General features: G+C 48.7%; 1 protein-coding gene and 1 pseudogene across 1 annotated transcript; one reads left to right on the top strand and one right to left on the bottom strand.

Annotated features, from left to right (window-relative positions):
• The first annotated feature begins 5,592 nt into the window (after positions 1 to 5,592).
• LOC140515813 (ras-like protein) lies at positions 5,593 to 6,171 on the top strand (annotated as a pseudogene).
• Positions 6,172 to 9,250: 3,079 nt separating this feature from the next.
• On the bottom strand, positions 9,251 to 20,093 carry LOC140516472 (adenosine deaminase domain-containing protein 1-like). The gene is made up of 5 exons (XM_072627447.1): positions 19,591 to 20,093; positions 17,692 to 17,879; positions 15,141 to 15,317; positions 10,078 to 10,244; positions 9,251 to 9,583 (listed from the first exon to the last, which is right to left on the bottom strand). The coding sequence occupies exons 1-4, from the start codon at positions 19,608 to 19,610 to the stop codon at positions 10,087 to 10,089; spliced, it is 543 nt and encodes a 180-aa protein (XP_072483548.1). The 5' UTR covers positions 19,611 to 20,093; the 3' UTR covers positions 9,251 to 9,583; positions 10,078 to 10,086.
• Positions 20,094 to 23,155: the final 3,062 nt, after the last annotated feature.

Below are 23,155 nucleotides of genomic sequence, written 5' to 3'. Positions count from 1 at the left end.
CCACCACTTTACCTGTGACTGAAGGAAGACAAGAGACCTGAGATTTGGGTGACTGACCAGCCCAAGACCTTATCAGGTAGGTGGGCTCCGATATTCACTAGCTCATTCAGGGTTTTTTGGCTTCTGTTTTTCTTTTTTCACATGATGTTGATGATGGCTATCCTCAACAGGGTGGCGAGAGTTTTCTTCCTCAGTCTGGGAGCTGCCAGGTCGGCCAGCCCTGGCACCTAGCTGGCTTGGCTACCTGGCCCCTTCTTAGCCCCAGTCTGTCTGACTGACTGGCTGACTGTCCACCTCTCCTTTCAGGTCATCAAAAGCAGGGAAAAGTTTCCCTATGGGCAGTGGGAATTCCCCCTCTGCCCCTTCTCCAGACATTCAACAATCTCCTTTCTTTTCTGTCCCTAGGACTTCTGCACCACCCCCCACTAGACCTGCCAAGGATGTCAGGGATGTGTGATTGGCTACCTGGGTCCATAAGTCTGGATGAATCCCTGCAGAGATGGATTTTTTAACCTGGGGAACAGCCTGCCCAGCCAAGGTCCATCCATCCCTTGCCTCTAGAGCTTCTCTCTCTTGTATCTCCATCCAAAGGTCACCAGCAGCAACAAGGCAGTTCCATTATCTGCTCTGGCCCTCTGCTTTCCAGGCCTGGGTGTGTCTGTGAGTGTGTGTGGGGGGGTATTTCTGAGGCCAGCAATGCTGTCTGGTGGGGGGAAAAGACTTCTCTAACTTGGTTTCCTTCTTTCTCATCTCCGTGTCCATTCCCTCTCTCCTTTCCTTGCTCTTTCCTCCTTTCCCTCTCCCCTCTCTCTGCCTGCCTGCCTGGTGAAGAAGGAAGGGATTGGGGGTATTAGTTAATAAATTACTTCCCCAAAGGGGCTTCTCTCCTTTCTCTTCTCCTGTGCGTCCCAGTACTATTCTTTGAGCCCAGTCTAGGCCTTGGCATGTCCGTGTAAGTCACAGGGAGGGGGACCAAGGGCCAGCTGCTTAGAATGAAATGGATAGAAGGAGGGTCTGGGGGATAATCTTTTTTGACCAGATAGATGGTGGCTGGCAGGCCTAGGCTTGGCTTCTCTTTGGTGCTATGCCGAAGCCCTCCCAAGAAAGTGAGCAGCAGGCTGGCTGACTTGGGGTGGAGGTGGAACTTCACATCCTCAGGCCCTGGGAGCCGGGTCTTTCAGACAGCAGCAGCCTCTCCTCTGTACAAAACCCCACCCCTATGTCTCTAAAGGTAATGAATGGATATCTGTACTTAAATGTGTGCCCAGCCTGGATTGTGGATTGTAGGGACTACTGGTCAGTTCCATCAGGATCCTCCCTGGATTTGATTTATGTTCCAGGCTGACTTCCCCTATCGATTCCATCCCCAGGATCCCACATACCTTGGCGACATTCTTCCCTCAGTGTATACCCCTCTCCCCCTTCCAGCCCCCATCAGTACTTCAGAGTTGTTTTAATTTTCATTTCTCTCATCATTAGTGATTTAAAACATTTTTATATAACTATAAATAGTTTTAATTTCTCCTTCTGACAGCTGCCTGTTTATATTCTTTGACCATTTATCAACTGGGGAATGTTTTTTTTTCTTCTAAATTTGACTCAATTCTGTACTCAATACATATCTCAGATATGAGGCTTTTGTTTGAGAAAGTTGCCATAAAAAGATTTTGATATTGCTTCGTTGTCTATGGTACCTTTTAGCAAAATGTCATTTCTGGCATTATCTCTTTTAATTATGTCTATTTTTGCTTTTGCTTTGTCTGAGATCATAATTGCTAACCTTGCCTTTTTTACTTCAGCTGAAGCATATTACATTCTACTCTAGTCCTTTATTTTAACTCTGTGTGACTGTCCTAAGTGTGTCTCTTGTAAACAACATATTGTTGGATTCTGGTTTGTAATCTACTTTTCCATAGATTTATGACTCCTATTTTATGGGGGAGCTCATCCCTTTCACATTCACAATTATGATCACTGTGTATTTCCCTTAATCCCATTTTCTTCAGTTTCATCTCCCTCTTTTCTAATGAGAATTTGTTAAAAATTGGGAAGAATTGGGCATGTTTGTAGACAGTAGGGAAGCAGTTAGTAATTAGGGAGAGAGAGAATAGGTAGAGAGAGAGGACAATCTAAGAAAAAGACAGGAGGGGATAGCATGGAGGTTGCATAGAGAAGGGGAGGCCTAGGAAAGGGGATGGGGTACTTCTGCTTTTGAGAAGGGAATCTAGGATGACAGAGATGTGGATAATGTCAAGAAGTTGTGAGATGAGGAGAGAGGGAGGAAGATGGAGGGGGGACTGCCGGTGATGGGGTACAGACTCTGGGAACCTCTTTGAACTCCCCTTGAATTGTGCCACTTAATCTGCCCTTTCATACTCAAATCTGTTACACTTAACCTAGTCTGGCTCTCCATTGTTTGCTAGCTCTGGATGATCTCACCTGCTTCTCACCCAAGCCCCCCATTATCTCCTAATTGCCTCCAGCTGTTTCCAACCCTTGAGCCTATCTTGTCAAAATCCTATTGTCAGGACTACCACCCACTACTTAGCATTCTCTTGAAGTCCTAGTCCCGTAGCCTGGATTGTGGATTGTCTGGACTACAGGCCAGTCCCATCAGGATCCTCCAAGGATTTGATCTACGTTCTAGGCTGACCTCCCCTATCAAGACCATCCCCAGAACCCCAGACACCTTGGTGACATTGTTCCCTCAGTCTGTTTCTGTATTTAAATTCCATCTTGCCTACATGAAGGCGCTCAGATTCCATCCAGCTCAGACTCTGTCTACCTGAGATTCTATCTGGCCCACTTGTGAATACAAGCGTTACAAAGGCTCAGGCTCCTTAAGAATCAGCCCAGTATGGCAAATCTTTAATAAACTTTGTTTTTCTTTGGCTTTAAGAAGCCTTGTGTCGTATTCATTTAAGCAGGACCAGACGTGTTGGTATTTTGGGGTGCCACAGCACCGCACACCTCAACAGGGAGTTCATAGCAAATGTTTTCAGTTTTCCGGGTGAGGTACAAAGATGAAGTTCCCAGCTGAGATGGTGGCAGAAGCGGATGTTAACTTAGTGAGAGAATAAAAGGGTCCCCTATGCTACAAAATAATCAGAGCAACACTTAGAGTAGCCAAAAACTGGAAGCAAAGTGGATACCCATCATTGGGGAAATGTTTGAACCAATTATGGTCAAAGGATAGGATGGAATACTATTATATCATCAAAATCAGGGTTTCTGAGTGTATGGGAAGGCTCAGATCCCTACTTAAATCAAATACTCAGAGGCCTCTCAAAGTGATGACAGAAAGTTTATTTATTCAGTTCTTGAGAAGTGGGACAATCCTATACCAGTTCACCTGGAGTAGGAAAGCTGAAGACAAAGAAAAGGCAGTGATTTATATAGACCCTAATGCAAGTCCCTCCCCCCCCCCCCCCACTGACCATTATCCTCATTAGCTGAGAATATGATCTTACATTCTAGACACGAAATCTTACCAATCCTTTTTGAAATGAAGACATTGAAGAATTATGTAAGTTTTATCCAATCATTGAGACCCTAATGTACTACACAGTTTTATATCCTTATATGGAATTATTCCACTCTAAAAATATTGTAACCTTGAGCCTCTCGGTCTTACCTCACCCCTGGGAGAAGAATTACAATCTGAGAAGTCTTCACTAAACCTATTCCACTCATGAGGAATTCTGAAAGAGGCAGGAAGCCTGGTTGGACTGATGTAGAGCAGAAGCAGACAAGGAAGCAATTGGACTCTGACAGCAATAAGGCAAGGACCATTGAGTCACACTCTGTGTGACTGAACCTGTCACTCTTGCCTGGGGCAATGGAGCCCACAACTTCATCCTTTGGGTATAGAACCTGGGGGGTCTGCAGGGCTGGCGGGTCCATGGCCTGTCAGTCATGGGTGGCGGGGTCATTTGGGTAAGTTTTGGCCTTGGAGACCATTGTATTGGGGAGTAGAGTGAAAGGAATGGGATGGAGGTCCAAAGGGTTTTAGAAAGGTGTATTTAAAGAAAACAAAACTCCCAAGAAAACACACCTTGAGTTTAGGACTCTGGGCTTGAGTCTGGATTTTCAAAACACCTGGTCCTTGACTTGGGCTGATAGGAGCTAAATCAAAAAAACTGACGCTACCACAGGACGTTTACTTAGCGCCCAAAGCAACGACCAAACAAGTCATATCCCTGGAGTTCAGAGGAAGAAAGAACCATGGAGGCTCGGGTCGGGCTAAGAAGCAACATGGAAAAACCAAGCCTGGAGTTTGGAAGAAGAATGGAGAAGCAGAGAAACCAGGGCTGCAAACCGAAGGAAGAAGGAGAGGAGGCTCAGAGTGAATTTGGGGAATGATGGAAGGGAATAAAGAGGAACAGAATTTGGGGGTGGAAGAGGAGGAGGAGGAGAATGAGGAAGAGGACAAGGAGTAGGACATGGTGTTTAAGCTAGGGATTGGGGCAAAACTGGAAGGGACAAGCCTTGGCTTTTTCCCCTGGGGCCTTGAGGACTCTCTTCAGGAGTGAAGCACCCGTTCTGAGCCTGCCCTCCCTCAGGCTAGATTCCCTGGGGGCTAACGACCCCAGCTCCCAAAGATGGGGCCCCAAACCCTTAGAGTATGTGGGGATGGAGCTCCCCAAATCTCCTTGGGGGTAAAGCTCCCAGTATGGCAAGCAGGTCTCCCCCAAACCCAAGTGGTGGAGGTAGGGTTCCCAGGCTCCCCAAATCATTTTTTGTGAGTGGAGCTTCCAAAATGAGACGGGGTTCCCAGGTCCCTTTGTTCCTTGCAGGAGGGGCTCCTCAAATCTTCTTTGGGGGGCTCCCAGAAGCCCCTATAGTGCATAAGAGGTGGTCCTCCTAATCCTTGGACTTCTGGGGGGGCTCAAGTTGTCCCCCAGTTTCAGAATAGATCTGAGTAAGTTCTGACTGGATGTTTTTACAATTCAGAAAGGGGCCATCTTGGGCTGCCTTAACGCAAGAGGTGCTGGTCCTGCAGCCTACTGAGCTCATACCTTCTTGGGAGGTTCTTGGGGCAGGTGCTAGCTCTGCAGCCAACCATACCATGCACTCTTGGGCTGCATTAATGCAGAGCAGCATGTCCTGCAGGAATAGGGTTATCAGCATCCCACTGTCCTCTGCCCTCTTCAGACCCCTTCTGAGCTGACCCCTGGGGTCGGTTCTGGATCCCAGGGTTTGAGAAGGCCACCCGTAAGCTGGAGAGGGTCTTAAGGCCAGCCAGAATGAAAGGGCCAGGAGCCCATGGCCTCTGAGGACTATTTGGGGTTGGTCAGCAAAAGCCAGGGGGCCCATGGAAGATATATCTGAAGGTCTGTCCTTGGGAGGAGGGTTGAGCTTTGTGCAACTGGGCCCGAGAGCAGAAAGGAGGGAAAGGGATTGACAAAGAAGTCAATTGAGGTTGGATGCTGGGTAAAATGCTGATAAGAGCTGCCCTCCAGTGGAATGGGCTGACGATAGTGAAACCCCTTCCTAGAGTCAGAGACACGAGCCAGATCCCTGCCAGTGCTTGTGTCTACTGACTCTGGTGTCCCTACCTCCATAGATGATCCACACAGGCACAGAGCCAAGATGTATAAGTTGGTGGTGATGGGTGCCTGTTTTGTGGGCAAGAGTGCGCTGACCATGCAGCTGATTCATAATTGATTTGTGAGTGAGTATGATGCCACCATTATAGATTCCTATTGCTGGCAAACAGTGGTGGATGGGGAGCTATGCCAGCTGGACATCATGGATATCACAAGCATTGAAGTGTATAAATCTCTGAGGGACCAGTCTATACAGTGGGGGGAGGGCTTCCTCTGCGTCCACACAGTGGATGACTTGCACTCTTTTGAGGACATGCATGACTTCTGGGATCAGTTGCAGAGGATCAAGCACACCAAACATATACCCATGGTGCTGGTGGCCAACAAGACCAATCAGGTCAACTGGCAGGTGGACTGCACAGTGGGCCAGGACATGGCGAAGAGCTTTGGGGTCCCTTTTGTGGAGACCTCAGCCAAGACTCCAAAGGGCGTAGAGCACGCCTTCCATGAGCTGGTCCAGGAGATCTGGCTGTCCCACACCAAGGGGCTCAAAAGCCACCTCCCTGATGCTGAGCAGAACCATTGTTCTGGCTGCAAGTTTACGTGCTGCACAGTCCTGTGAGCAGTTGTCCCTGCTCTCCCTGGTCTTGCCCCCTAAATCTCCTTCAGGAACACCCCAGCTTCCCACTCCCCTCCCCAGCCTCCAGGCCCCCATCAGGACCCATCCTCCTTGCCCCTGCCCTTCCCCGGACTCCTGTGGGCCATGTTCTGCCCAGCTGGGCCTCACCAGGATTTCTCCAGGAACCTCTTGAGAGACTCCTCCGTGTTTCTACACTCAGGCTTTATGGATTTTTGCTTTGTTTTTCCCTTTGAGGTGGAATTACTCCCTCCCTCCTCCTGTGGGCAGCCTCCCCTTGCCCTCTGTGTGTGGGGGGGGGGTGAGGGGGGGTAGAATGGGCCTGTCTCCTACCAGGAGGAGGCCTTGGGTGGAAAATGCCATCAGTGTTACTCTGATTATCATGCTTCAATTGAGTTGAATTTGGGAGGGGGGGGGGCAATGGGATTAAGTGACTTGCCCAAGACCACACTGCAGACAAGTTATCTGTGGCCAGGTCTGAATTCAGGTTCCCCTAATTGTTACATCTTGGCATCAGCTAAATCCTTACCATTAGATCTCGCCGTGAGCTACAGGGTCTTGTTGCTTCCAGGAGAAGTGACATGTAGGAGGGGTGGGTGGGGAGGGGTGTTCTCAGCAGAGACCCCACAGCTGCAGGTCAGGTGGGGTCTGTCTGCTTAGGAGGGGTCTGACCTGGCATCTCTGTGTCACCCTGGGAGCAGGCACAGAAGGCAGGTGGGCCACGTTCCTGTTTCAGCTGAGAGGACTAAGCAAGCTAAAGCTACCCTCATATTCAAAGTTGACTATTTTTCTTGAGTTCTAGGATTTGTTACAAATAAATATTGTTGGTTTGTTTTGAAGTGTGTGTTGCTGGTTTACTAGGGGCAGCAGGATCCTCACTGTGGTGTGTCCTGCTGGAGAATGGGGCGTGGGATTTAGGAGGGCACAGTTGTTTTAGCTGTGTACCCCTGGGTCTCAGTTTCCTCATCAGTAATATTTGGTGGGGGGAGGTGGCCTAGAGAGATCTTTCGATCTCTCCCAGCTCAGAGTCAGTAGGGGCTCCGGGCACCTGAATCTTCTCCCAAGCCTGAGCTACCTCTGGCACATTTCCCTGTGACTCTCACCCCCCACCCCCAACACGCACACCGTGTAAACCCAGGACCATCCATTGATCTTACCGGAGTAAGAGGGAGACCGCTGCCTCCTGAAGGGGCACGTCCTTGGAAAGTGCCTCTGGATGCCCTGTCCTAACTCACCTGTGTCTGCCTCACTGTAACCTGTGGTACCTGCTCCTTTCCTCTCCAGCTTCTCCCCAGACATCCCGTGAGAACAGCCAACAGCAGGCCAGGAAGAGGGGACAAGTCCTCTGCCCTGACGACAGGGAAGACGGTCCACATCTGAATCTAGAGCCAGCTCAGTGTAAACCCCATAGGCCTGGTTAAATCCAGCATCTTCAAAGGAGGGAAGGATCGGGGACAGGCCAGAGTTCTGGGAAACCATTCCTTCAACTCTTTATAGATGAGGAAACTGGGGCAAACAGGGTGAAGTGACTTGACCAGGGTCACACAGCTAGTAAGTGTCAGAGTGGATTTCAAGTCAGATCTTGCTTCAGGCCTATTGCATTATACACTGTAGCACCCAGCTAGCCCATTCCATCTAGAATCTGTTATAGAAGTGTGCAAGGTGAACAAGCCTCATTTCTTCTTTCAAAGAATCCAAGTTTCAAACATGGGCATTCTTGCATCCTAAGCAGTTGATGAGCAGGGATTCCCAATGGATGGCTGCTTTTTGGAAAGGCCCCCTGCCTTTCCATTCTGAGGTCTGCTCCTTAATCATGGAAGCCTTTGAAGGCAAAGTCCTGGGGGAAGATGTGAAGAGAGGGGGGAGTCCCCTCTTCCCTCCCCCACCCCCTCTGGCCTGGACCAGAAATCAGGGCGCCCGAGAAGAGTCTGACCTCACTTACCTGGGCGGGGGTTCGAGCAGACCTGGGTGGGGCGGCTGCCGAGTCTGGCTTAGGCTGTGTGGGCGTGGCTCCTAAGGGATGAGGGGTCGGGGCCCCGGGTCCTTTTCCTCAGTCGGTGGGACGGGTTTGAAGGCTTGAAGCCGCCTAAGTCTAGGAGTCTCGGAATACACCAACGCTGGAGATAGGGTCGGGAGGGGCAGGTGCCCACCGAAGGGGACAGGGGAACTGGATGTAGGTGGCTCAGAAATGGGGGGAGCCGGAGTTTGGGTTGTCAGCTGTTGGGCGGGGTTCCTCGGGGTCCTGATCTACTGGGACCCTCCTGAGTAGCCCGAGTCAGGCTCGCCCTGTCCCAAACAAAGGACCCCTTCTGGACTCCACACAGGATGGAGAGGCCAGGTGAAGATCAGTCCTGGGGCGGCACCCCACCCCCTTCCATCCCAGGAAGCTTCCCTCAGACCCTCTGGGACAGACAGAGAAGGCAGATCAATGAATTGAGATGGCATACAACTAAATTCACCTTGGAAAAACAATGAGTTAGAAAATAGTATACTTCCAAAGAGCATCCTTAAAGAACCCCAAGGCAATGCCAGTAGAGACCAAGTTTTGGAATCTTCTCTCGGGCAGGAAAGCCTTCTAGCCTGGTCCACTAATAGACTACCATGGCTGCCGTTCAAGGACCGACTCACTAAGGGTGAGATGGTTCATCATCTGGTTGGCCACAAGGAGAAGAAATTTTGGTCACATCAAACCTTGGAAAGGTCTTCCATCTACCAAATCAGAGCAAGAACATCTTTCTCAGCAGATCCTTGACTCAACAAAAACACATATCTCTGAAGCCAATTTGTACATTTATTATTACTTTAGGTGGCACAGCTGGTACCAAACAAAGAATATAAGGACTTTCCTAAGGTAATGCGCCTTGGAAAAATAATTCAATTAAGCTGAAATGACAGACTCAGCAGGGATGAGAGGAAACAAAGCAGTCAGGAAATAGAAGGCCCGTAAAATTTCAAAGGCGCCCGCTTCATGTTTTTTGAAATGTGGTAGTGTATATACTATCACAGCAAAAAGCATTTTCTATGAGAGAAATAGTATTTGACCAAGAACAGACAACCAAAGATGTTTTTTTTTCTAATTTGCAGTTTATTAACCACATGCAGAAGTAGTAGTGCAAGTGTATATTCATCTATTACAACAAGTCTTTCGTGAGACAACAGTTGGGCCTGCATTGCAACTAACTAAAACTTTTTTTTTCACGGTTTCTGGTGCATCTTACAGCCAAAGCTTCTCTATAATTTCTAGTTGTCCACTGTTGTTCCTCACAGCTCTTGACGTCACCATTTTGGAGAATCAGATCAATATGGGCCACCACAGGGAATCATTCGTGCAGAAGAAAATTAGCCATTTGAGGAGGTCTGTCTAGGAGGCTTCATTGGGGTGGTCAAGCCTAGAGAGCTACAATTAAAAGAAAGAGAGAGGAAGTAACCAGGGTAATACAGTACCTGCTACTCTGACCTACAATATAATCTCACATATATACGCTCAAGGGATGCCTGGCCAGAAGATTAATTTCTTAAAGCAGGGAGAGGGAAGGAAGAAACCCTGACTTTACAATCCCAAAGCGTCCTCTGAAGAAACCAACAGAGCTATACAGGAAACTCTATGATTAGCTCAAATATTTTCTTACATGCAAAAAGCAAAGGAGCTTTAACCAAGCCTGCATACAAAAGAGTACCCTGAACCAACGACAGACTAGGCATAGTCTTGGTCAAAAAGTTCCTCACTAGAGGCTAATGAAACTAACAGGCCCAGTTCCTATTTATATATTTATCTATGGGAAGTTGGAGGAGAGGAGGTATGGAGGGAGGAGAGAGGAAGGAAGAAAGAATGGGAAAGAGGGGAGGAGAGAGGGAGGAAGGGAGGGAGGCAGACATGACCCGAGCACTCACCTGAGGTTCCTACACTTCTCCTTCAGGATCATCCAACTGGAAAATCTCATCCAGGGCAAGCTTGGCTGCATTGTATTGAGACTCTGGTATAGTTTGTCCCAGGCCGGTTTTATATTGAGTGCCATCCACCACAGCACAAATGGCAAAAGGAGGAGCCGTAACATTACCTGAAAGAAACATCCAGGGACACCGGTATGAATTTCACTGTGACTACAATTATCGGAATCTGGTCAAATGGGTCAAAAGAAAGAAACATGAAAATTGACATGAAAATAATCAGCAATTTATTTCCCCTGTTTAGGAAAATTCTTCTAAAAGAAGTACAGCATTAAGTCAACATGGCTCTTTTAAAATAATTGAAATAGCTACGTCAGTAACACTGGAGGGATCATTTTATCTTCCTTTACTGGGAATCCTAGACTCTCAGAGTGCGTTACTGTGTCGGCCAAAAGGTAAAAGTCTGGGTGTTCAGATTTCAAAAGATACTTCCCATACATCTCCAACCCTGGTTTTGGTTCCTTGGATGCGGCATCACTGGACATGACCAACACCATCTGCCCTTCCCCTTCCGAATACGTTCACGATTAAAGTCACACAGAAAGTCTGTTGATGTCTGGATACATCCATCAGTCTAGCAAATGATTTAATATGTGGGGTGAGGGAGGGAAAAGTCAAGCGTAACATCAAGGTTACAAACCTGGTGAGGGAACAAATGGTTGATTGTGGGAATTGAGTGACCCACACTGACTCCATCTCGTGACTTAATTCTGGAGCTAGCTTCGTTCCCTTTCTACTCAATTAGGGGTCTAGTTCAACTTCTACCTTGTGAGAAAACTTTATTCGCTTGTGGGGATTGAGACGAAACCCTCCTGTATTGTTTGAACCAAGCCCTGCATGGTTGGGAAGCTGGACCAGCTCTACCCGCTGCTGGAGCCCCTTAACAGAGGACCTTAGTTATGCTGACCAGGACCCAGTCAGATCCAAAGACTTACACCAGGAGCTTTCTCACAACTGTCCATCTCAAACAACTCCTTTGTCTAACAGCTGCCCCCCTACGATCAGTTATTATTTCCATGTTCCTTTGATCGGTCACAGACACTGGAGGACAGTAGGACCCCTCTTCTTCTGACTTCAGGGACATGTACCTGTTCACTCCACTCTCCCAACTTGGAAAGAGCCTAATCTTTCATCCAATTAAAAATCAGATTACCAAATGCTGTATTTTTTCCTTTTAATCAATTGGTCTCATTTCATTGCTTTGAGTATATAAAAATCTGTCTCCTTCTGTATTTGTGGTCCAGGCCTAAGCTAAGGAGATCTGGTCCTGGTTGGTTGGGCAATAATTGCCACGCATTGCTTAAATAAATCAATATGCTCAGAAGAGCGAGTCCCTGTTTCCTCAGTCGTTTCCCCTTTTCCCTGTCACACTGGGTGACTAGACGATATCAACAGAAATAGGAAAGTTCAATAGAGAGGTGAATTGGGTGTCTGGGCAGCGGGGAGAGAGAGATGAGATCACTCAACTGGATACAGGTTCCTCTACTTTCAAAATACAGGTGCCTTGTATTATTACTGCTTGTGTTTTGTCAAGGCCAGAGTCACCCCTACCATCTAGCCCCTTTCTTACTCAAAAAAAATTATTTTAAAACTGAAAAAAAAAAAACAGAAGAAAATGTCAGATGTCATATCAAAACCAAGTGACTTGAAAAAAAAAAATCAAGGAAAGATGATTAAAGAATCATTGGGCTCCCTGAAAGCCATGATGAAAAGAAAGGGAGGAAAAAAAGCCTGCACATATTGGAAGAAATCATGTAAAGAAAAGTACCCAAATCTATCAGAAGGCAAAATGAAGAGGGAATCCATCTGTCTCCTCAAAAAACCCCAAGCAGCCAGAAAGAAAAGGGTTAAGTAAGTCCAAAAGCCTCTGTGGGGAATCACTCATGACATCCTAGGCACTACTCTAAGGCGAGGCCTCAACAAAGGTGAAGGGCTTCTATTCTAACGGGGGAATCGGTACAAGACAGCCTTCTGAATCCTAATGTCATAGGGTCATCACCTGGGAGAAAAAGAGAGCTAAAGAAGCTAACAAAGAAGCAGGGAAAGATGGGAGGCTTCAAGAAAGAAGAAGCCACTCCTCAGATACCTAAATCCTAGTGAGGGATTTGGGGAGCGGTTTTGTTGGGTTTTGATGATATTAAAAGTAAAGAAAGAGAGGGGGAATAAACACACTAGGAAGGTAAAAGAAAGGAACATCTCTCACAGAACTGGGGCACACAAGCAGAAGGCCACATAGACAGGATCCTTCTCCCCGCTGTCACCCAGGGGCACTTTTCTGAGACAGGGTGGGAGAGGAGAACCCCTACCAAGAGGTGGGGGCTCATACCAATCTTCACTGAGAGCCCTCCTCATTATGTGAGAATCTCTGTGATAATCGTCAATCACAGATCCAGATATCTGAAGAGTAAGGCATTCTTTCTTGCATGACTTGGTTACATCTTCGGTCTCAATAGGACATGCTTCCTGGTCCCACGACTGGGATTTCCCCAACAGAATCCACAATTCAAGGGATGTCTTTCTTTTCCCTAGCATCCCACCAAACCTCAGGGCCTTTGGACCCCCCAGAGCAGATGGCTCTTTCAGGTCTGGTGCAATAAAGCACTCCTTGGCCCAGCACCACTTAAGGTGGTCCGGCTGCTGAAGGGCCCTTGCAACCTTCTGCCGCCCACTTGCTCACCTTGGCTGAGGGCCATCTTCATGGCTTTTCTGTGGTACAGGAGAAGCTGACCCCAGGGGCCAGCCCTCTCTGTCCCTGGCTTTGTAAATTCAACCTACCCACCCCTCCAATTATTTCTGCCCTCCCTGACGCCCAAATTACTTTCTATTTCCTTATAAGCTAATAATCATTTAATAAATTTTGGACTTTAAGAAGAGCCAAAGCTCGAATTAAGAAGAGCCTGGAGCTAACTAACAGTCTCTCTGTTCTCTCTGAAGCAAACTCAGAGAATGCCTCTTCCTGTGTCAACAAAAGCCAGATAGGGCTGACTTCACATTCCTTAAGAGACCTTTAACCTAAGACACGTTTTCTGAATAATGGGACGTTTGCCATATCTTAATATTTTATGGACATATACCATGTTACGGCATGTTAATGGTAAAGAAAACACAGATATCCTGGGTCGTAATTTCAGTGGAAACTTTCCCAACTCTGTTGTCCCTTTCCTGTGCCAGCAATTTCAAGGACCTGTTTATGACAGGATGCCTGCAACCAGAGTGGTGGGATTTTCTCTTTATCTTGTGCCACAGAGACATATGCTATTCACACAGCCTGGAATCATAAATTCCAACTGATGCGACTTTATTAATTGTCTTGTCTCACTAAATCTACAATTTGTTCAACTAAGAGAGTTCCTTTCTCATGGTAAAATATATTTTAAGTCTCACCATTCCTGTATGGCGTTAGCCAGATCATAATGACTGGCTCCATGGAATCCACGTACCGTTCCTTTAGAGGGAATTTAGAATAAGAATAATAAAAACGCATGCATTTAGCCTGTTGCCTTTCCTTTAACCAAACTTTCAGGTTAACAAGGCATATATATTGTTTTCTCCAGTTGAATATAAGCGCCTTGTGGGAAGGGGCTTTGCTGGGTTTCCCCTTTGTTATATGCCCAGTGCATATAACAGGAAGACAGTGGGTGCTTAAGAAAAACTCGTTGGATGAATGACAAAGGGAAAATGAAATTAAAGAACTGACAAGCGTTACCGTGCCATGTGCCTTCCTTAGAAGGTACAGATAACTCCAATGCTGCTTTTTAATGAAGTTCCCAGATGTTGATGAAGCAAGTGACCATAATTTAGCTCCATGCCAAACCTATACCTGTTTTCATGTGATGTTTCCTGCACTACAATAATGGTCCAGATACTAAGGATAGTATCTTAGACTATCTAAGACGCACAGACTTCTCCTGTACAAGTACAGAGACTTTGTACCCAGAAAACAAGCACTTTGGTCGAGCTGTCCACAAATTGTGGAATTTAACACCAGATTCCCCTTCAGAAACTGAGAAGGCTTAAAACCAGAACTGAAACCAAAGATGTCAAACTTAGCAGCTCTGAGAGCAACACCATGATCCAAGACACTTCCAAAGGACTCATGATGAAAAGTGCTATCCGCATCCCCAGGGGGAAAAATAAAAAATAAAAACCGATGGAGTCTGACTGCAGATAGAAGCATCGCGTTTTGTGTTGTTTTGTTTTGTTTTGACTTTATTTTTCCTGGGTTTATTTTTTGTTAGGTCGTGTTTTCTTCCACAACATAACTAACATGGAAATATGTTTTGCTGGACTGCACATGTATAGCCTATACCTAACTGCTTGCCTTCACAAAGGGGGGGGGGGAGGAGTAGGAGGAGAGAAGGAGAGAAATGCAAACTCACAATTTTAAAAAATGAATGTTAAAATCTGTTTTTACACGGAATTGGAAGAAATAAAATATTTTTTAAAAGAATGGCAATCCTCTTAAAAAACGATGTCAAAGCTGTTTAATGTAATGTAGCCAAACTTTCTGCCTAACCCTAGCTATGGGGTAGGCACAGCAACAGGGCCATTGCATTCAATTTAGGGTCAATGGGAGTCTTGCCTTTAAAGCCATTACCCAGGGAAGGAACCCAAGAAATTGCTACTTGGCAGCTGCCTTGGAAGGTGCTGTAAGCTAGCCCTCAGCCTACTCCCAGTCACCACAGCTCCTGATGTCTCAACAAAGAGAGATCTGGTCCCCAAAGTCCTCGGCCCTGTCAATGGGTCCATCGGTGGAAAGGACCCTAAGAAGAGGCTTTCCTCTGCCCATCCCCAAGAACCCTGGGGCCTTTCCCTCCACCTTGCAGCGAAAAACTCCCCTATGGTTCACGTTTCCCCATCTCCCCATTACAAGAGGAGCAGCTTGTCTGGCTCCACTTCCTGTGCCTAGCACAGTGCTCAGCACTAGGAAAACAGCTCCTAAATGCTACCTCATTCATTCATTTTACTTTCTGGGACAAGTAAAGGTAACTTTCGCAAACACTTGCCTGTTGCTACAGTCTCCTGAAAGTGAAGCTGCACACGCTCTATTTGTGCATATTGATAGAGGGCTGACACCGGATCTATCTCTCCACATTTGTACTTCATGATGAACTTCTTGGGAATATTCTTTGAACTACGTGAAGGTTTTGGATAAGGCCAGCCCAGTCTGGAGAACAGCGATTCTGGAAAGTTACCAAATAAACCCCAAACAAACAACAGTTTCAAGTCAGTCTCAAAAAGATGAAGAAGCAGAATAAAAAGTCTAATGCCCTCCCCTCAAGATTTCTTTTCATCCAGTCCGGAAACCAATGCTGGCATGAGATCTAGATACATACAATTCATATCATCACATATGCTCTGCCAATTTAGGCAAGGGGGTGCCTGCTGGTAAACTGTTCTGGCACGCTCAGCACAATCTATGAAAGCATTGAATTGCAAGAAAGGTAATGATAAATAATTACCTCATTCAATTAACAGCCTTACAGAATTTGAGGGCTGGAAGAGATCTGGGGCTCTGGTCCACGTACCACATTTTCCAGATGTGGAAACTGGAGCTCAGCGATTTCACCCACAAAATGGAAATGGTACTTCTACTTCAAGGCACGTACTTTAAAATACAATACAAGTATCACTTCTACCCCCTCTGCAAACTTTCATCTCTCTCTCCTTTGCCCCGATTCCATCCTCTGGGTATGTGAGGGAATCAGAGAATCTCAGGCGGTCCAGAGTCTCGTGAGCTCTGCATTCCAGTGGGTAGCCCTGGCTCGGGAGTTAAGAGGCCTTGGACCTGGCACAAACTTGGGGAGGTCACTTCACATCCCTAAGCCTCAGTTTACTCATCTGTAAATGTATGGGCTTGGTCCCTTCCAACTCAATTTCTACAGTCCTAGGGCCTGCACTCCAGCCTGGAAGTGACCAAGGACCTCTTCTACAACTGCACCAACCACTCCTGACCCAGCCTCTGCTTCAAGACCACATCTGCCACATGAAAGGTGGCCCCTCTGACTTTTAAACGGCTTCAGACCACAGACTCTTTTGAAAGCTGTGAGTCTGACACCTCTAGCCTGGATGACAGATTCAGTATCTGGAAAATTCTCAACAGGTTAGAAGGTTGGGCTGAGTCTAACAAGATGAAATTTTTATACGTATGTGTTTATGTACATACACACACTTATATTCCTATCCCTGGGTGTTTTATTTTGTTTGTTTGGTTGGGTTTTTTTTGTTTAAGACAAGTACAAGTCGGGGGAGTTGTGGTTATCAAAAATTCATTGTCATGAAGAATCCTAGTCCATCTTAGTGGACTGCAAGCCCACTGTGCCTCAGCAGTCTGACAGACAGGTGATCGTTCCAGTTTGATGTGGGGATGCCTGGGATCCGTCCTCCATACCAGGGTCGCTTGAGATACTAGCACAGCCTAGGGGAGCCACAAGATGGGATGTGTGACTCTCCCAGGGGTGCACGATCCTGTGGTCAGGGAAGGGAGTGGGTAGAGGGTGGCCAAAGTCCTGCTCTGGTGAAAAGAGGAAGTCAAGTGCCCCTGACACACCTCTTCTGGATGAAGCGATGCTGGCTTTCAGTGACAGCAGCTTCTTTTTCTAAGTCCTAGGAGTATCATATCATAGGATCACAGAGCTAGGACTGGAAGGTTACCTAGCCTAAACTCATTTCACAAATGAGGAAACTGAGGCCCAGGAGGTTAAGCGATTTGCTCAAGCTCACACAAGTAGGAAGCATCTGGGGCGGGATGGGAATCCAGGTCCTCTGAAGCTAGGGCTCTTTCTGCCATGCCATGCTATGGCTGGAGTTTGCCCAGCAAGACCGCCTAAGGGGAGCCAAGGTTTCACGCTGGTGAGTGAGCCATCCCGGGGTCTGACCTGACTGGGAAGGGCCTTCCAAGCCAGCAGAAGACTTCAGGTTTCCAGAAACCCAGAGGCCATAGGTAGTCACTGAAGCCTTTTGAACAAGGAAATGACCAGGTGAGAGTGGAGCTTTTAAAAAGGAAGCTCCATTAGGCAGCTGAGTGCAGTGTCTACACACCATGGAAAGGAAGGGGAGAAGAATGAAGGCACCAAGAATCAGTTTGTGACAGAAAATTCAGGAGGGGGCGGGGCTGCAACCATGTGGCTGGCATTTGGCCACAGAAGCCAGCTGGGGCTTACTATGTTAGGGCAAGGTAAATTTCTGTTTCATTACTCATCATTCTGGACCCACAGGTCTAAGAGAAGAGAGAAGGGCCTGGACCATGGGGGTGGCAGCAGGGTGCAGAGGAAGAGAAGCCCTTTCAAAGGAATATAACAAACATTATTAGCAAATCTGAAAGAACCAGGTCAGGGGTGGGGAACCTGAGGCCTCCAGGCTACTTGGGGCCTTCGAGGTCCTCAAGTGCCGCCCTTGGACTGAATCCAAACTTCACAGAACAAATCCCCTCAATGAAAAGACCTGTTCTGGACAACTTGGACTCGGTCAAATGGCTGAACCCAAGGACCCCAAAGGCCACGTGTAGCCTCAAGGCCCGAAGGTTCCCCTGAACCAGGCATCACAGAAAGCATGTACCTGTGATCTGTGTGATCTTAGAAACTAAACTCCTGGTCACCATGTGGTCCAATGCTAATAAACATTGTAGAAAAGGATCCTCTGCGGCTGAAGAAGGCTGAACTGGCATGTTCTCGTTTGTCTTCCGGGCAGAGCGACGAGCCCCAGACTTCCGAAGGCCAGGTGTGTTATCAGACCTTTTCCTGGGCCTACAAGTCATGAGAAAATTAGAATTAAAAAAAGAAAAAGGAAAAAAAATTACCAACTAGACAAGAACAACTCAACAAGCATCTATTAAGCTCTGACTAGGCAGCAGGCACTATGCCTTACAAAACCACAGACTTAAAAGTCGGTAACATTTAAAGAGCACCTGAAAGTTTGCGGGTGTGGGATGGGGTCCCTGTTGGGCAAAAGCCATAAAACACAGTAAGAAGTGAAAGCTCTAACTTCAACTCTGTGAAGGGTGGAAGCCCAGACACGGTGACCTATCAAAATCCTCACTCAGACTCAGATAATGCGACCAGGACACATCCCTAACAGGACACAGTGGCTGGTCTGTGTTTGGCTATTTTACCCAAGGACATTGGCTCAATGTCCAAGCTCAGAAACCAGCTCATTACCAAGCAGAAACCCGAAACATCCCCCAATCAGTAGCGATGCCCTCCTCCCTTGGTCTGATTTCTGCAATGACCCCTGGGCTTTCCTGGGTCTCTGGTGGGAATCGATCCACTACTGGGGCTGTTCTCCTCTGGGAGCCGCTCCAGACCCCCCCCCCCCCTTTGGTGTAAGTCATCCCACTGATTAAGCTACTACTTCTTCTCATCAGTCAAACCAACTGCCCAGACGGAGGAAGCCAAGAATACCCCAGGGCACAGGGACTTCAGCCCTTGGGAAGGTGCGGAAGTCCCCAGCCTGGGGCATTCCAGGTCCTACAACGGGCTTTACAAAGACACCGATATCCCTGCAGCCATCATCACTCCCATGCTCTACCCAGTGCACCCACCAGTCCTGATTGCAACTCAGTCGCGACCGCTCCTTCCTGCTGGCTCTCACCCAAATCCTCTTAACTAGGCCTTTTCTAGAGGAGGGAAACTGCCCATTGAGAGAAGTCGAGCCATTTGTGCAGGAACACGCAGGGAATCTGCCCCAAAGCTGGGTCTTCCCGGTTGTACCTGTCTCCCCGCTGTGCTGCTCCGCCACCCTTTTCACACTGATGGGGGCCCTCGTGCAGGAGAGGGCACGGTGGGGGGACAAAGACCGGGGCTTCGGACCTGAGTTCAAGTCGGGTTTCTGAGTGCCCAGCAGGCAAAGCGCTTCATTAATGTTTTCTCTACCTAAAACTTCGAATCCCGAGGGGGGAGGGGAGGGTCTCGCTCTGTCCCTGAAACCTGGGGTCTGGTCCCGACCTCTGACCTTGCATTTGGGAGCCCTGAAGCGGAAAAGGAGAGAGCCAGCGCTAAAAAGCTGAAAAAAAAAAAAGCTAAAAAGCTTTTAGCTAAAAAGCTGAAAGTCTGACCTCCAACTCTGCGTCCCCACTCAGTGACCCCAGACCGGGGCCTTCCCCTCCCGAAGTCTCTCAGCACACAGCGGACGCTTCGTAAATGCTCTCCCTTCCACTCCCCAAAGGCCAGGAGTCGCGGCCACTTGCATGGGGGGAGGGAGTTTCCTCTCCTGGGAGGTCCCGGTTTGGTCCAGCCGCACCTGGAACCGGGCTTTTCCCACGGAGACCGGTGACGCCCCGCAGCCCACAGCCTGGCGGCCGCCCCTCCCCCATCCCCGGCCCCCCGGCCCTCCACACCACTGCCCCCGCCCCCCGGCCCTCCACCCCACTCCCCCCACTCCCCGGCCCCAACTCCACCCTGACCCCCGCTTCCCGGGCCTCCCCCGACCCCCAGGCCCTGCCAGGCAGCCTCTACTTGCCTGCGAGCTTGCTTCCCCATGGCTGCCACCACAGGTCCTAGGACCACGATGCTAGGTGAGAGGAAGGAAGCTCCCGTGGCGATGCGCAGTCTTTCAAAGAGGCTGGGCCTCGGGCTCAGCCAATCACTAACCGTCAGGTGCCTGGCTTCCAGCCAATCAGGCTTCAAGCTCTGCAGCACGGGCCGCCCTCCCCCCAGTGCAGACGGCCCAAGAGGGCTGGGAAGGGGCCCAGGTGGGCGGGGGAAGCACACTCACGTGCCTGGGAGGAGCACGCTCACGTCCCTCCAGGGGCATGCACAGGTCCCTGAGGGGAGCACGCTCACGTGCCTGGGGGGGGCACACACACGTCTGGGGGAGAAGCATGCTCATGTCCCTCCAGGGGCATGCACAGGTCCCTGGGGGGGAGCACGCTCACGTGTCGGGGGGGGCACACACGTGTCTGGGGGAGGAGCATGTTCACGTCCCTCCAGGGGCGTGCACAGGTCCCTGGGGGGAGCATGCTCACGTGTCTGGGGGGAGCACGCTCACGTGTCTGGGGGGGGGGAGCGCCCTGGGCTTCCCACTGGGCTCCAGGCAAAGCTCTTGCTTGGGACAGAAGGTGCCTCTTAAACGTGGATTAAACGCCTACTCTGTGCCAGTGGCTAGTCGTACTAAAGAAAGAGGCAAAACCCTGCTCTCCCCCAGCTCCCCGTCTGTTGGAGGAGACGATCAATCGATAGTTATGAAGACACTGTGATGGGGTCCTTGGGCACATGTACTTGGGCCCCAATTCTAAAATCCCTTTTCTCTTTAAAAATCACATTTCTCCCTAGCCTCAGAATACTATCTCAGGCAGCCCAAGGACACAGCCTGCCCCAGCAACAACCGTCATCTCCTTCCTGCTACAGTAGCCAGCTGCACCTATAGAACTCATTAGGCTTAGCCAGCTGCATACTGGCTTTATGGGCTGTGCACTGGGTCATCACAGACACTTGCTACTCGCTGACCCGCCATGCGTATCCTAGACTTAGACTTACGTACGCTCCCTTACACGTATCTTGTCTAACAAGACATTGATGAGAGCAGCCTGGTATTTCTGAGCCAGCCCTGACCTTTGGTTGACGTAGTGACGTTTCAGGCCTAAAACCACACTTCCAGCTAGCCCCTCTGGGCTATTTCCCAAAGAACTCTGGGTAAAATACCTGTGCAACAGATGCCAAAAGTGCATTTTCCTTTAAGAACTAACCACTCCTTAGCCACTCCCCAATTTCACCCCAAAACACCTCCTTAGCATATTTGGCCCGTATTTCACCATGGAACATCCCATGTCAACTTTACCTGTACCCTTCTAAGGTAGCAGGTTCCCTAAGAACTCTTGCCCCCCGAAAAGCGTAATAAATCTTTACCTTGACCTCAACAATGCTTGAGTTCGTGAATTCTTCTCCAGGTGCCTCTGCCCCTGGTACCGTGGTTCCTGTGGGGGGTCTCACACCCTCCTTCCAGCCCTCATCAACTGGGTCTACAAAGAAAGGAAGAAGACAGCCCCTGCCTGCAGGGGGCTCCCAGTCTGGGTGGGGATGGAGACGTGAAACAACACGCTAATGAGATCCCCACACGCAAGCCATATAGAGAACAAACCAGATGCAGAACACATTGGAGGTCATCAACGGAAGGAACCCGCCAGAATGAAGGGGACTGAGATCCTCTGCAAAGCCCCAAGCCAAGCGTCAGCATCCAGAGGGAGGACTTTTCCAGAGGGAGGATTTGGGCGTGAGCAGTGGGTCAAGGTCTGTTCTGCAGCTGCGACTGTGCAAGCACTCCCTGGACCTCTGAGAGCTGACACCTAATGGAGGCCACATGAAAACAGTTAGTGTTGGTACAAACAAGCTATATAGAGCATAACCTGGAGACAGGAAAGGCACTAAGATTCATGGAAATTGGGAAAGTCTTCTTGCAGAAAGTGAGGTTTTAAGTGAGACTTGAAAGGAGCCAGGGAATCCAGGGGGCAGAGATGAGGAGGGAGAGTGTGCCAGGCAGGGAGCACAGCCAGGGAAAATGCCTGTAGGTCAGAGATGGAGCATCATGCGCAAAGAACAGCCAGGGCACTCTAGACTGCAGAAAATGGGGATGAGAGCCAGACTGGGCTGCCATGGGTCTGGAAACTGTGCATCACTAGCACCCACACAACCTGTAACAAACACAGACAGCACCCCTCCTTCCTGCATATTGGAATTGCCCATGAAGTCTCTATGTTCTGGGCTCTGGCTTTCCAGCATCCCCTCCTGCTAAACTGCTAACTCTCATATGCACGGTCTGCAAGTAATCCGTTTCTCACTGTTGTTATTCCTGAGGGAAAGGGCTTTTCAAACCGTAGCCATGGTGTATCAACAGCTAACCGTCTATGATTTCGCTTCAGGAGCTCCAAGAATCATCATTCCTCACTCTCAATTAAATGCTTTTGCTTCAGCATTCCTGTCGTTCTCGGAATTCTTCAGTCCTTTATGGAATCATTACTTTCCAGTCTCTTCTCATGGTACAGGTACCCATACCCAAAGCATCCAGTTCTACACTGCCCTTCCCTTCTTCCCTTTCTTTCTCAAAGCAGCCCCCGTGTAATTGGATAACCTGGACCAACGGTACCAAAGGAAGATGGGAGATGAAAAGACAAAGAGGGGAATAACAAGAGGGCTCCCTCCAAACCCAGGACTCAGTAGCAGGTGCTGATACAAACCAGAGGGAACTCATCTGGGTGATGGGGATAGACTGACCTGAGAAGCAGGAATGGAGTTGAAAACGGAAACTTGTCTGAGTGGTCCAAGAAGGAAAGTTGCTATCTGATGCTGTGAGCTCCCTGGTAGGAGAGAGGAGGGTCTGTAAAATTTGGGGGCACAAAAGGTCTCCAAAGAACACAAGCATTCTGATAGAGAGGTGTGGTAGTGAGCGATACAGAGTTTCTGGAAAGGTCATGTGACTGGTCCCTTTGCAAGGTGACAACCTCCATGTCCTGCTAAATAACCCAAGGAACAGAGCTAAGTGATGGATAGGAGACTGAGTTATGAAAGTCTTTGGAACTAAGAGCCAAGTTCCAAGAGGCCAAATGACAGAAGACAACGTGTGGGGATGACCAGGTCCTGGGAGCTGAAGAGAGCTACTGGGGCCAGAGAGAAAAGGGTAATGGCGAAGAGTAACCATTGGCGCAAAGTGAGACCTGCCAGGAAGGGAATCACACCACAGACAAAGGGAGATGAGAAGAAACCCTTGATCTTGCCTTTCAGTGGGACCCTGCCCAAGAAGTACCATAAACACGCCCTACCGTCCATCCCCAGTGGAGATTGTTTCTCTTTCTCGGAAGAGGGATACCCACTCTGGGGTAGATGTGAGCATGTTCTTGACTCTGGGAAGTGGAATGTGAGTTCTTCCTATGTCCATTTGTTATAAAGAAAACTTTTGATCTTTGTGAGCTCACAAGGTACCTACTGTTGAGGAGTGTCAGACGCTGACTTCCCAGGTCATGTGGGAGGGGGTAGTCAGCATAAGAGGTCCCCAAGATGTACCTTTCTGTTGGGGGTGGTGTCTGACACAGGGA

The sequence above is a fragment of the Notamacropus eugenii genome, chromosome X, assembly GCF_028372415.1.
Source record: "Notamacropus eugenii isolate mMacEug1 chromosome X, mMacEug1.pri_v2, whole genome shotgun sequence".
Classification (NCBI taxonomy): Eukaryota; Metazoa; Chordata; class Mammalia; order Diprotodontia; family Macropodidae; genus Notamacropus; species Notamacropus eugenii.
The sequence above is the reverse complement of the archived record's forward strand: the minus strand, read 5'-3'. Positions and strand labels throughout refer to the sequence as shown.

Bases quoted from the DNA above. Each gene is read 5' to 3' on its own strand.
- LOC140516472 (XM_072627447.1), bottom strand. From the start codon at position 19,610: ATGGGGAAGCAAGCTCGCAG. The intron at 17,880-19,590 runs GCAAGTAGAGGC...CATGACTTGTAG, and splicing joins ATGGGGAAGCAAGCTCGCAG to GCCCAGGAAAAGGTCTGATA. The intron at 15,318-17,691 runs GTACATGCTTTC...GTAACTTTCCAG, and splicing joins TAAGATCACACAGATCACAG to AATCGCTGTTCTCCAGACTG.